At 43.7% G+C, this 13,527-nt stretch overlaps 1 protein-coding gene across 1 annotated transcript in view; it reads right to left on the bottom strand.

The window, feature by feature from the left end:
* Positions 1 to 12,433, bottom strand: part of mgat4c (mgat4 family member C) — a gene marked incomplete at its 3' end in the record, with an annotated part of 116,091 nt that extends 103,658 nt beyond the window's left edge. The window contains exon 1 of the mRNA XM_084334772.1: positions 12,340 to 12,433. Within this exon, the coding sequence (XP_084190898.1) occupies positions 12,340 to 12,403 (64 nt within the window). The 5' untranslated portion in view covers positions 12,404 to 12,433. The remainder of the gene's footprint in view (positions 1 to 12,339) is intronic.
* Positions 12,434 to 13,527: the final 1,094 nt, after the last annotated feature.

Raw genomic sequence — 13,527 nt, 5'->3', positions numbered from 1 at the left:
GATGCTGAGGGGGCTGTAGTCCTTGACCCCCGACCTCCTGAAGTCCACAATCATCTCCTTTGTTTTGCTGACGTTCAGGGAGAGGCTGTTTTCCTGGCACCATCCCGCCAGGACCTTGACCTCTTCCAGGTAGGCCCTCTCGTCGTTGGCAGAGATCAGGCCCACCACCACTGTGTCGTCAGCAAATTTGACGATTGTATTGCTACTCCGCTGAGCCACACAGTCGTGTGTGTACAGGGAGTAGAGGAGGGGACTCAGAACACAGCCCTGGGGGGCCCCTATGTTGAGGGTGATGGATGAGGAGGTGCAGTTGCCTGCTCTCACCACCTGGGGTCTGCCAGTCAGGAAGTCCAAGACCCACTGGCAGAGGTCATAGCCCAAGCCCAGGTCCCTGAGCTTGGCTATGAGTATGGAGGGGACTATGGTATTGAATGCCGAGCTGTAGTCGATGAATAGCATTCTCACATAGTTCCCCTGCCCATTGTCCAGGTGTGATGCTGCTGTGTGCAGCACATGGGATATGGCGTCCTCCGTGGACCTGTTGGGGCGGTATGCAAATTGCAGGGGGTCCATGTTGATGGGGAGGGAGGAGCAGATGTAGCCCTTTACTAGCTTCTCAAAGCACTTCATGGCTATGGAGGTGAGAGCTACAGGGCGGTAGTCGTTGAGGCAAGCAGGCTTGGATTTTTTGGGTACAGGGATAATGGTGGACTTCTTCAGGCAGGTGGGGATGACAGCCTGTTCTAAGGACAGGTTAAATATGTCAGTGAATACCGGGGCCAGTTGGTCGGCACAGACTTTTAGGACGCGGCCGGGGATGCCGTCCGGACCTGCTGCCTTCCTGATATTCACTTTTTTAAAGGTCCGCCTCACCTCATGCTCTGTTACCCTGAACACTGCGCCTCCATCAGCAGCCGACCCCCCCCCCCCCCATTGCCGAGGCTTGTGAGCTGGTGTTGTTATTACCAGCATCAAACCTCGCATAGAAGGTATTGAGGTCGTTTGCTAAGGAGATGTCACTGTTCAGAGATCAGTGACATCAGAAATCATTGGTGATTGCATTCAAGTCGATTCTACAGGCATCCTCCGAATTAAATAATTATAATTATAATAAATACGACAATATTAGTATCATTAACTCATTCAGCGCCGGTGCGATATGCCCAATATAGGTCTAGAACGCCACCGCTTTAATCAATGGGGGGACTGCGAGATTTGCAAGTGCTTAAAATATATCTTAAATTATAGCTATGGGTCTAATACACCCGTCGATTATCAGTGAGTTGCTTCGAGTACAAAACGGATAGTTTTTTCATCGGTACATTTCCGTTTTATACTGTTTTGAATATGAATATAGTTTTGGTGATTCTGAGTCATTCCAGGAAAAGACGCGATAATAGCCCTTTAGTGGAATACACTACTAAACACATTGTAATTTTTTGCCTGATTATCGAATCTTCCTGAAATCAACGCTAGATCATCATTATTATCCTTCCTCATGCAAGAATGAAAAGAGCCCTGGACCGCAGGGCTCCCCCAGTCGCCTCCTGCACTCAACGGCACACAGCCACACACACACAGAGACAGCGTCGATCGCGGTAGAAATAAATATCAGATCAACGATCAAATTTATATATAGTGTTCTTACCTTGTATCTGATGTAATGCAAAAGAAATAATCCAATTATCTGATCGCCATTCCAAATACTGCTCGTGGACCGGTCGGTACAACATTACCGACCGTTACACAATGACGGGCGGGCGGGGTTACTGTTCCATGCCATCGTTGTTGAGGCCTACCTTGCCTGAGTATTTAAACCCCGCCCGCACGGCTCAGATCGTCCCAGAAAAGAAACTACACCATTTCCAGTGGAGTGCAATACCAGCTGGAAGGCGTAGGCGGCGGTATTTGCCCTTTTGCGAGCTCAGACCCATTCCCAACGATAACATCTGGCTGGATGGATGAAAATTTATGAATATCGCTAATAAAAGAAATAACGATTAAAACCCGGCTATACCCGTGATTGCCTCTCAAGCGATGGCGAGTTAACCCGACTATCATCGTGACTGGCGCTGAATGAGTTAACAATTACATTTTACATTTATAGACATTGTGATGTCCGAAAATAAATAAAAGCACTACACAAACCATATAGTTCCATATAGTTGTGTTCTCTATTGTTATTATTTAAAATATTTCAATATCTGAAATAAAACTAACCTTCTTACTGTCCTATACTACCATGCACTCCTCCTACTATACAGTACTACATAGCAGCACCCAAGTTTCAGCACTGTTTGCTGAAAGAGTTGTACCCTTCCTACTGACTTGTCGTACAGAACTTGTAAGTCGCTTTGGATAAAAGCATCAGCTAAATGACAAAATGTAAATGTAAATATGTATTTATTGTTGGTTTTATTTATTTTTTACATTGCTTAGTGTGTACATTGTAAGAGCCAGTGGAGAAACATTCCACTGCTCATCTTACTGTTCACAAGTTGAACACACACAAATGACAACAGACACAAAGGATATGTTTAACAGATTCCATAGAAATCGATAGTTTATTAGCAACGGCGCTATTAGCTTGGGGAGGATGCACATGGAGCTGCGTGCTCACACACACACACACACACACACCCACACACACACACACACACCCACACACACACACACACACACACACACACACACACCTACACACACACACACACACACACACACACACACACACACACACACCTACACACACCTACACACACACACACACACACACACACACACACACACACACACACACACACACACCGCCAGTACCGCGACCATGCAGACATATTCGCAGAGAGCGATGAGTATCTAGTGGTACGCTTCAGGCTACCAAGACCTGTGCAATACCCTGGAGCCAGCACTGAGGAGCCGGACCAGATGTGCACTGCAAACCCTGTGCCAGCACACGTCCAGGTACTGTCCACCTTGGGCACATGCGCATCAAGACACCCTCCCCAGATGCGTTTCCATATCTCAACAGAAAGCAATACCACTCAACCTTCAAATCATCTGCGACGCCCAGAACCACCTGCTATTACCTGGTCTCATGCTTCCCAGGAGGTAGGGCTGGGCGATATGGCCTAAATATGATATCACGATATTTTCTGACCTTTCGGCGATACACGATACACATCACAATGTTTTTCTTTTTTACCCCAAACAATTCATTATGAGGCTTATCAAGACAGTATTTGATTTTGCAAGCTAACATTAAAGACAAAATAAAATACCCATGCATTTAGCATTTTTATATTATATATTAGATTTAGATTATTAGATTATATATTGCATATATTTAGCAATGAGATATTATATGATTTAGATATGAAATATGATGAATTGAAAATGGGGGACCCTGATGTAAACAAGACTAAAGTCTTTCTCTGGTCTGCATCCCCTTAACAATTGTATGTATTGAGCTGTACTGTACCCATTCTGCAATATGTTAATAACGTTTTAAATCAATCAATCAATAGCATTTTAATGAAACTACTGTATATATGTATGTCTCTAAATGTTTTGATGAATTGAAAATGGAGGACCCTTATGTAAAAAAGTCGAAAGTCTTTTTCTGGTCTTCATCCTCCTGTACTGTATTGTACCCATTCTGCAACCCTTTAACAAAGTCTTCACTCATTCATTCTGACGGAAACATATAATTTTGATTGACAGTCGAGTCTGCCAATTACGTCACAGCGCTTGCACCCGCCCTGCTGTTCTTAGCACCAATCGGCAAGCTCCTAGTTTTTTACTTCCTGAATGTCCTGTGGCTGAACAACGTCAACAAAGCTACTAACGTTAGCTCCCCGCGGCCGTCGAGTAGGAGACCAGTGCTCAACAGGATGACTAAATGAGGCATAATGATTTTACTACAACGAATGTTATAATAAAAGCCTTTCCATACATCTGTCTGATTGAAAACTTTATTAACAGACCGCGGAATGGGCATATCTCAGCACGGGCTGAGATATGAACGAGTAACGTGTGGACAGATTGACGCGACACAATCCTCTTGGGCAAAACATCACGATATCCACGATACGTTGAAAAAGTGTATCGTTAATGAACTGTACCCGATATTTATATAATATCGTCATATCGCCCAGCCCTACCAGGAGGTGTACATAACTCCTACATCTTACAGAACAGATCTGTGGGTGTGCACCTTGAGCAAGGAGACGCTGGAGACGCATGGCTAATTGGTACAGTATGTACTGTATATGTGCGTAATGAATCATTCCAGCAACAGTAGGCTTCTATTATTCTAATGATTTGCTTTATTTAGGAGATCACAGATATGCGCCAATCCCCAGACGGAGCAGGAGGTGGCCTACAATGAGAGCCACATGCGCACTCGCCCCAAAGTCAAGTGCAACATCGGACTGGTGAATACATTTTTGGACACTACAGCCGCTGTGCGCTCCTCTCCTGACACCACGTTAACCTCACCTGTTATCTCTCCTCTCCTGACGCCACGTTAACCTGTTAACTTGTCCCATGCTGCTTTTTCTTGGTGGCCATGTACCCGTATTGACACTACTAAATAAGATGTCACGCTAAGATGTCATGTTCTACAGTATGACTTACTACTATAGGGTCTTTATACCTATACATACTGTACATATTAATTCACTTTACTATAAAATACTAAATACTCAGTAGTATTTATATATTGTATACCCAGTTTAATCACCTGTGTATTGTATGTTACTATTGCACATTACTGTTACATTTGTACTCTGGTTAGATGCCAAACTTATTTCGTATTGTACTTGTGCTGTATAATGACAATACATTTGATCTAATCTAATTTTGATCAGTCGCAAATTGCTTTTGCGCTACCTGTTGAATATTTTCTGCACACGGTGCTGTGGTTGCGTGCCCTTATAAGGAGCTGGCGGGGCAAATTCAGGTGTACAAGAACACGCTTTCAGTTTAAGAATGATTCAAGATTCAAGATTCAAGAGGTTTATTTGTCACATACATACCAGGGCATACAGTGAAATGCGGGTGGCCATGCCCGCTTCGATTGTGCAATAATACAATAGTAAATAAAATAAGTAGAAGATAATAAAATAGACATAAAATAGACATGTTAAAAGTCCTGAGATAAATGCAATACAATGAAAGTGACGTTCTTCATTCAGGGGATCGCAGCTGAGAACTTTTTTGGCTATTTACGAACACCTTTTCACAAGTTCAGGCATCCGGAGGAGAACTTTCATACATTTGTTCTTACAAACTTACGAAGATATTTAGGAAGATAGTTACGTACACTTTCGATCATGAGGTCCAATGAGTTGAGAAAACATTCTCCTCTGCTACTGTAGCAACAATGTGAGGACAGTTCTGCTGCCTACGCACACTGTAGAACATCCTTTTACTCAGCTGACATCATGTTGACTTATATGACCAAATCCATATTAACATAGATATGGGCTAAGCCATACGCACTGGCTATTACAATCTCTATTTTGAAGGCGTAACTAGTAGAAACTAGGGCACCTACACCACATATCCGCTGACAACACAGAGTCTGAACTTTTGTCATGTCCAACCTATTACTAATAAAACAACTGAGAATGAAAGCTCTATCGTTAGCGAATTAATGGCATGGTTTCTTATTCCATTGTAAAATGTTTGAATTGGAATTGAATGGAGCACAGCCTTGCTGCGGCTAGAGCGCTGGGCCATTACTTTCACTGAACGGTATGGATTGTATTCAATTCAATTACATAGTATGTTTAATGGGGAAGGGAACAACATGGCCACTGTAAAATGGCTACATAAGAGGCATTGTGAGATCACGTGAAAACCATGGATTAAACCGCTTGCTTGGGGTCACCGGATTAAACTGGAGATATACAGTAACAAATCTTCAACGTAAAGATTCTATGTCCGATCAATTTAAAGTGAGTCGCTTTGCTTGATGATTTCTGACATGTTACACACGACTCTTGGTATTGGGAAAATTCTTATACCAGTACATACCGATTTTAGCCGATACCAGTATAGCTATTGGTGTATCCCAGGTGGAAACCACAGCATTCTCTATGCCATCATGCCACTGAAGCTTTCCATCAACATATGTCCCAGAACCTACGAAACAGTTGTACAGCAGAGGTGTTCCCGGCAAGATGGCCTGCATCTCTCTTCCCACCATCATTCTCATTCCTCCCCATCTCCCACTCGGAGGAAACGATTCTGCCTTCCATGGTCGTCCAAATCCCATGCCTCCCAGAGCAGAAGTGTCTGTTCCTCACACTTTCTCTGTTCTTTTTCTTCTCTGGGATTCTGGTGACATTTCAAAGTGCCAGATTCTTGCCTTGAGACATGGTGTACGTATGAGTGTGTGTGTGTGTGTGTGTGTGTGTGTATGCCCCCACGCCTCTCCGCCCCCAGACACACAAGCACACAGTCATCGCCTGGAGCCAGGCCCCTCTGAGCTCTTCTACCTCAGAGAAAGCTGCGCTGCTTGGCACGGACCAAAGGCCCCGGTGGATTCCTGGCTCCGCCTGCCAATGCTGCTCTTTTGATGAGCAGCCAGGTGATGACAGATCTACATTAATCTCATAGTCTCCTCTCGTTCTCTGCCGTGACATAAGGGGCACACTGCATACTGTGAGTCCGTCGACTCGGAAGGAACTGACATCCCGGCGAGGATAGCATTGTACTTCTCTCCCTCAGGCTCTCGGGAGAAAGAAATATCTGTGAGAATCTGAACCATGTGTAGCCAATGTGCAGGCACTGTGATCTGTGCTCTGAGGTATTACACATGTGAGGTATTACACATGTGAGGTATTACACATGTGAGGTATTACACATGTGAGGTATTACACATGTGAGGTATTACACATGTGAGGTATTACACATGTGAGGTATTACACATGTGAGGTATTACACATGTGAGGTATTACACATGTGCACACGTGTCTTTGAAAGGTTTTCTTGTGCCGTTCTGGAGATGAGTTTGTTTCTGCCATGATAGAGAGGAGGCTGCCAAATAGTATACTGTAGTGTAGCCCCCCCCCCCCCCCCACCGGTACAGTTCACAATTAACTGGGAAATGGGACAGCTTTACAAACATGATGGGGGTTCTGACAAACAGTTCTATTCCTGCTTTGAAATGGAAGAACATTTTGAAAGAGTGTTGTGTACGGATCTTAGAATACTAATGCAGTTCTCGTATTAATGTTCTGATCTAGATATCTAGCGAATCAACTTCATGACAAACGAGGAGCAAACCCATAACCATCTAGTTTATCATTACATACTCTTTTAATGGAACATATCTCTAATATAATGCACCTACGTCTATGGTCTTGGACATTAGCATATTTCTGTTGCACAATTTCAAGCATAACTACAGGTACTGACAGGTTAGATACAACATAAAGCTATGCACAACATTACCCAAAACCTCAGCCACTCTTTATCACATTGACTATCATAGTTGAATGTGGACTCCTACAGACTACAGACACAGTGATTGCAGATAGAGAGAGAGAGAGCGAGAGAGAGAGAGAGAGAGAGAGAGAGAGAGAGAGAGAGAGAGAGAGAGAGAGAGAGAGAGAGAGAGAGAGAGAGAGAGAGAGAGAGAGAGAGAGAGACAGAGCGAGTTAGATATGGAGCGATGAGAGCGACAGAGAGAGTTAGATATGAAGAGATATATAGGCAGAGAGATGGGGAGAAAGAGAGATGGAGAGAGTCAGGGGGAGATGGAGGGAGAGACAGGGTGAAAGGGAGAGAGACAGAGAGAGGGAGAGAGAGACAGAAATAGGGAGAAAGAGAGAGATGGAGAGAGAGAGGGAGACACGCACAGAAAGGCAGTACATAGGATGCGTGGCTAAGAGCTGCTGATGGACGAGGAGTGACGAGCTGTGATGGGGCCTCTCCATTGAAAAAACACAAGCAGCTGTTATTTCTAAAGGGGATTACCAGCTTCTTACCGTCATCTCCACCGGTAACAGCCTGGTGCCGCAGCTTTCAGCACGGCAGGCGGCTGGAGCAAAGTACGACGTTATGCTGATGACCGAAAACACTGTGTTTTCCTCTTTTAGCCACTTCGCAGAAAGCATTTGTTTCAGACATCTTGATTGTCTGGGGGGGGGGGGGGGGGGGGGGGGCATTAGAGGCATCGTATTATTTGTATTTGTCATTACATTGCGGCGCCATCCTTCGATTTGGTGTGGCAGTGCGTTTGTATGGGCTGTAAATTGGCAATCAGCCTGACACATTACCATTCAAATGGCAACCGTAATGCTCCCGTGAGGAGGCTGTGGCCTTTTCTCTCAGTGGCGGGGGGACCGCTATTATGTGACACTCTTCAAAGATCATCTACAGTTCCTTTGCACAGCAGCCGCGTCTCCGCCAGCACGTCCTATCCATTTCAATGTAGCATTGATCTAGACGTTTTAATCAAGCTCCATTTTACACCCATACTGTATGTCAGTCTCCCCAGACACTGAAGAAGAGAGGGGGGTGAGTGTATCAGGATGCATGAGTGTCTGGGAAAGAGGGGGAGAGAACGAGATAACGGCAGTGTTGGAGTAAACAAAGGCTGCCAGAGTGCATATGGCTGTGAGGGAGCAAACGCACCTACTCTCCTCCCTCGGATAAGGACCTCACACTTGATGCAGATAAATCAAGCCCTGTATTCATATGCAGTAAGGCACACATGATCACCGTCATATCTATCATGTTGCCAATAACGACAACTCACATTCCTTTTCCATTAAACCACATGTGCCATGATTATGGCTTGTCATAATTCAGCGGCCAGTCGTATTATGCAAATGTTTAAAGGCTATTTGTTGCACTGCAATAACATTATCTTTTGCTGGTGAGTATGTGATGAATGCAGCGTGTGATGAATCACCTGCAGCCTCCCGGTGCATCTGCGTTGTTGAAGAGGCTATAATGACTCCTCCAGCTACCGTTGGATCATGTAAATTGCGCGTATGGCGCTGGGTAACTCGCGGATGACCTTATATAGAGTAGTTCTGACAGAGCGGACTCTATCTGCCAAAGGCGTATATTACAATGCACAGCTTGGGCAGCTGGTGTAGGATTTGCAGTGCAGGCCTGTGATGTTCTTTCAACCAGCTCCTCTCTGTTTCCCCTGATTTGGAATCCAGGCACACGGCCTCAACTGTGCTGGTGCCATGCTGTCCTGTAGAAAGAACAGCTGTTTGCATGAATCTTTAATGGACGCCCACATCAGCGTGCAGTTGGAGCAGATGAAGATCTGGTGGATCACCTCAGCCCCCCGCTTTTTAAACAGTTTCAAGTTCCCGTCGTTTCAGGATGTCAAATGTTTCATTCACTCTGAAGTGCTCCACTTCCACCCATTATTAGGTGGGATAAGAAAAATTATTATATAGCTGTGCTGGCTCACAGTTTGCAGTTAGATCGAGCAGACTACTAGAGGTTCAAAGGTAGTGGTCAACGAATTCTAAAAGCTAAATGCTGTTCATCTGTTCATCTTGTTCATTCACCTTATTCACTTCGTTACCATACTAGTCGACTGTGATGCATTGGCTGTCCATTCACTTCAATGTTAAAGGTCTCATAAATCCCAGAGAAATCCCAGTTCAATGTTTTTAAAAGCAGTGGATGAAAAAGAAATTTTGGACATTGTAAATAATGTAAGAACAAAAAGTCCACTGATTGTGATGACATTGATATGACATTAGTGAAAATGGTCATTGCTGGGATTTCAAAACCATTGACATACATCTGCAATCTATCATTTCAAACTGGTTCATTTCCAGATGAAATGAAAACAGCTAAAGTCATACCACTGTATACAACTGGGGGCAAACACCACTTCACAAACTATAGACCTGTCTCTTTACTCTTTACTTTACAATTATCCAAAGTACTCAGAAAACCTTTTAACAACAGTTTAGATGCTTTCTTAGATAAAGCATTTGACACAATTAACCATGATATATTAATTAACAAATTGGAAAAGTATGGCATCAGGGGAGTAGTATTAGACTGGATCAAAATACGAGACAACAGTATGTGAAACTGGGTGATTGCTCTTCAATGTGTTTGGACATTGCTTGTGGTATCACCCAGGGGTCAGTGTTGGGGCCAAAATTATTTATACTGTATATCAATGACATGTAAAGTGTCCAAGTTACTGAAATTAGTTTTGTTTGCTGATGACACAAATATTTTCTGTTCTGGGGATAATTTAAATAAACTGTAGGAGGACATTACGCAGGAAATGTTTAAACTTAAAATTTGGTTTGATTTCAACAAATTGTCATTAAATGTATCTAAGACCAAAATAATGCTGTTTGGAAATTGTAGGAAAGATATTATGTGTACAGATAAAAATAGATGGGGTGGAAATTGAAAGAGTGTCTGAAATAAAATGTCTTGGTGTCACGATTGACGAAGAAATTTATTGGAAATCACATATCAAACATATTCAAACCAAATTGGCAAGGAGCATTTCAGCAATGCAGGTCCTGGATCACAAATCACTTCACATTATCTACTGTTCCCTAGTTTCACCATATTTAACTTACTGCGTTGAAGTCTGGGGAAATAATTATAAATGCTCATTACACCCATTAACCATCTTACAGAAAAGAGCTGTGGCAGTATGTATGTATGTATATATAAATGTATATATGTGCATATGTAGGTATATACTTGTAAAAAAAAATTGCTAGAGGAACTTTACAGGGTAACATACAGTTTGGCAAATATTAATAAGGTATTATTAAAACATGTATTGTTAAACTAAGTACATTTTCAATATACGTCTAGTAATGTATGAATTAGTAAATAAAATATAGTATGTTCTGATGAGTAAATAGGGGTGGTATTAAATAAGTGTATGCTTCTTCCCACTCCTTTTCAAATATGTAAATGACAACAAAACAAAAGATTTGTTAGACTTTTTTGTTTGTTCTTTGTTATTAAACAATTTTTTATATACATTTATTATTTGAACGGCTTAAGGCTATATATGTACTTGATGTTTGTTTGTTATGTTGCAAACAAACTCAAAATCAAATGTTCCAATATCAATGGAATTTCGTGTTACCACTGACCGTCACAACAACGTCGATAGCTAGGATGCTACACATGCCTCCAGTGATGCATCTCCAAAATGTGTTGTGAAAGCATGACAAATATTGACTTGGGCTGCTTTAGATCAGCGGTCAGGGAAGCTGTCTGAGCGAGTTAGCTGCTGGTACACAGTATGTGGGAAAAAAGCTAAACAAACAGAGCAAGTTGGATCTGCCACTGTGAACAGGAGAGCATCCCCTGTCAATACGGCTGCTCGTTTACAAATATTGCCTGGCGTCCACCATCTCGCGGAAATGTGAAAAGCATTAACACCACCAAAGCGCAACTGTTGCCGGTCAATATTTTCCCTCTTGATAAACCCTCTGGGCTCAAGTGTTCCTCAGGCTAGCCAATACAAAGTGTTCCTCAGGCCAATACAAACACAGCTCTGTGGTTTCAATCTGTCACAGTGCGCTGGTATGCGGCTGAACAAAAAAAAAGAGAAAGAAGAAAACACAGGCCATGCTCGGTTTCACACAGGAACAGTGTGCGGCCTAATGATTACCCAGGGGTAATGTGACACTGGGATAATGTCACGTTCCTTATCAATGACATTTTCAAACAGAGGAAGAAAAAGTGACTCCCTTGTAAATGCACATTTTGAAGCCCTCATAGCGAACTATGGTTTGATTGTGTGTTCACCTTTCGTAACGGAGGCCTTGTTTGCTCGAAGGCAGAGATGCCACGTGGGGGCTCTCTCTTAAGAAAACCAAAACACTCAAGAGTTTGAAATCAATAAACAATCAACGCATTATGTCACAAACAGAACATTCACTTGGGAGAGGAGACGATTACCTCCTACCTTGTAGAAGTCAGATTGCATCGTAATTACAATGTACATGTCTATGTATTTTGTATCTGATTGTGAGAAGTGTGTATCTACTGTGCTGCGGTTCCTGGGGTGGGATGCGGATGGCAGTTTTTGGGAGGGGAGGGGGTTTAAACAAGAAATATTGTACATGTTATGATTTAACTGCACGATGAATGCTTTGGACCAAGGCAATTAAATGGAAAGAAAATGTTGATCACAAAGACACTCATGAGGCTAGATAAACAGGCTATTTAAACAATCAAACGGAATGTGTTCGGTTGAAGGCACTGGGCGGCAAGAAATTCAAAGAAAATATTTGAACTCAATAAACAAATCAATGAGATTTGTCACAAACAGAACATTCACTTGGGAGAGGAGAGGATTACCTTCTACCTTGTGAAAGTCAGATACGTTTGTGGAGAAGCGTCTGATTGGTCTGAAGAACGACATACACTGGATCCAGAAGCGGAGATTCCTCAGTTGTATCTGTGACAAAAAGACAAGAAGACATCCAGCAGACATGTTATCCCACAGCCGCTGAGGCTCTCCCTTCACACAGTGTGATGTGACGCTGCTCATCAGTGTACCTGAGGCCCTCCCTTCACACAGTGTGATGTGACGCTGCTCATCAGTGTACCTGAGGCTCTCCCTCCACACAGTGTGATGTGACGCTGCTCATCAGTGTACCTGAGGCCCTCCCTCCACACAGTGTGATGTGACGCTGCTCATCAGTGTACCTGAGGCCCTCCCTCCACACAGTGTGATGTGACGCTGCTCATCAGTGTACCTGAGGCCCTCCCTCCACACAGTGTGATGTGACGCTGCTCATCAGTGTACCTGAGGCTCTCCCTCCACACAGTGTGATGTAACGCTGCTCATCAGTGTACCTGAGGCTCTCCCTCCACACAGTGTGATGTGACGCTGCTCATCAGTGTACCTGAGGCCCTCCCTCCACACAGTGTGATGTGACGCTGCTCATCAGTGTACCTGCACGTTGGAAGCCTGCTCACATCAATGTATCTAACTGTGTCTGATGCACATGTAAGCGTGCATGCGAGAGAACAAGTGATCTTCTGCAAGTCTGCACACAAACCGCATAGCTGTTGCTTACGTACAGTACCTCCCCACCCTAGTGCCACACACACAGACACACACTGATTTTTTTATTAAAAAACCATAAACAATAAAAAAATCTCCAACTCCCTAAACAGTTGTAGATACGGGCAGACTGTTGCTATCCAGTGGCTTACTTTTGAAGAAGACTCTCTAGAGCCCCGTAAGGAAAGCGGCTCTTTGCCAGGGGATGTCCAGGAACGCTAACTGTCGCTGTCTCTCTCCCCACTCAGACACTGGCGGCAGTGATGGGGATGGCGAGGCGCTCCCACACACGGAGGCAGGGTAATTGGCTTGAGATGATGGGCCATAAACATACATCACAGGCGCGGCGGAGCGCCAAGCAGACAGCTAACGCTAACTAAGACACTTGCTCTGTTCTCCGCCGCGCTGCTCGGCTCGGTTTGTCATTCGCACACACACACACACACACACACACACACACACACACACACACACAA

This window comes from Notolepis coatsorum (assembly GCF_963971535.1).
Source record: "Notolepis coatsorum genome assembly, chromosome: 18".
Taxonomy (NCBI): domain Eukaryota; kingdom Metazoa; phylum Chordata; class Actinopteri; order Aulopiformes; family Paralepididae; genus Notolepis; species Notolepis coatsorum.
Note: the sequence above shows the minus strand (reverse complement) of the source record. Positions and strands in the feature narration are given on the sequence as shown.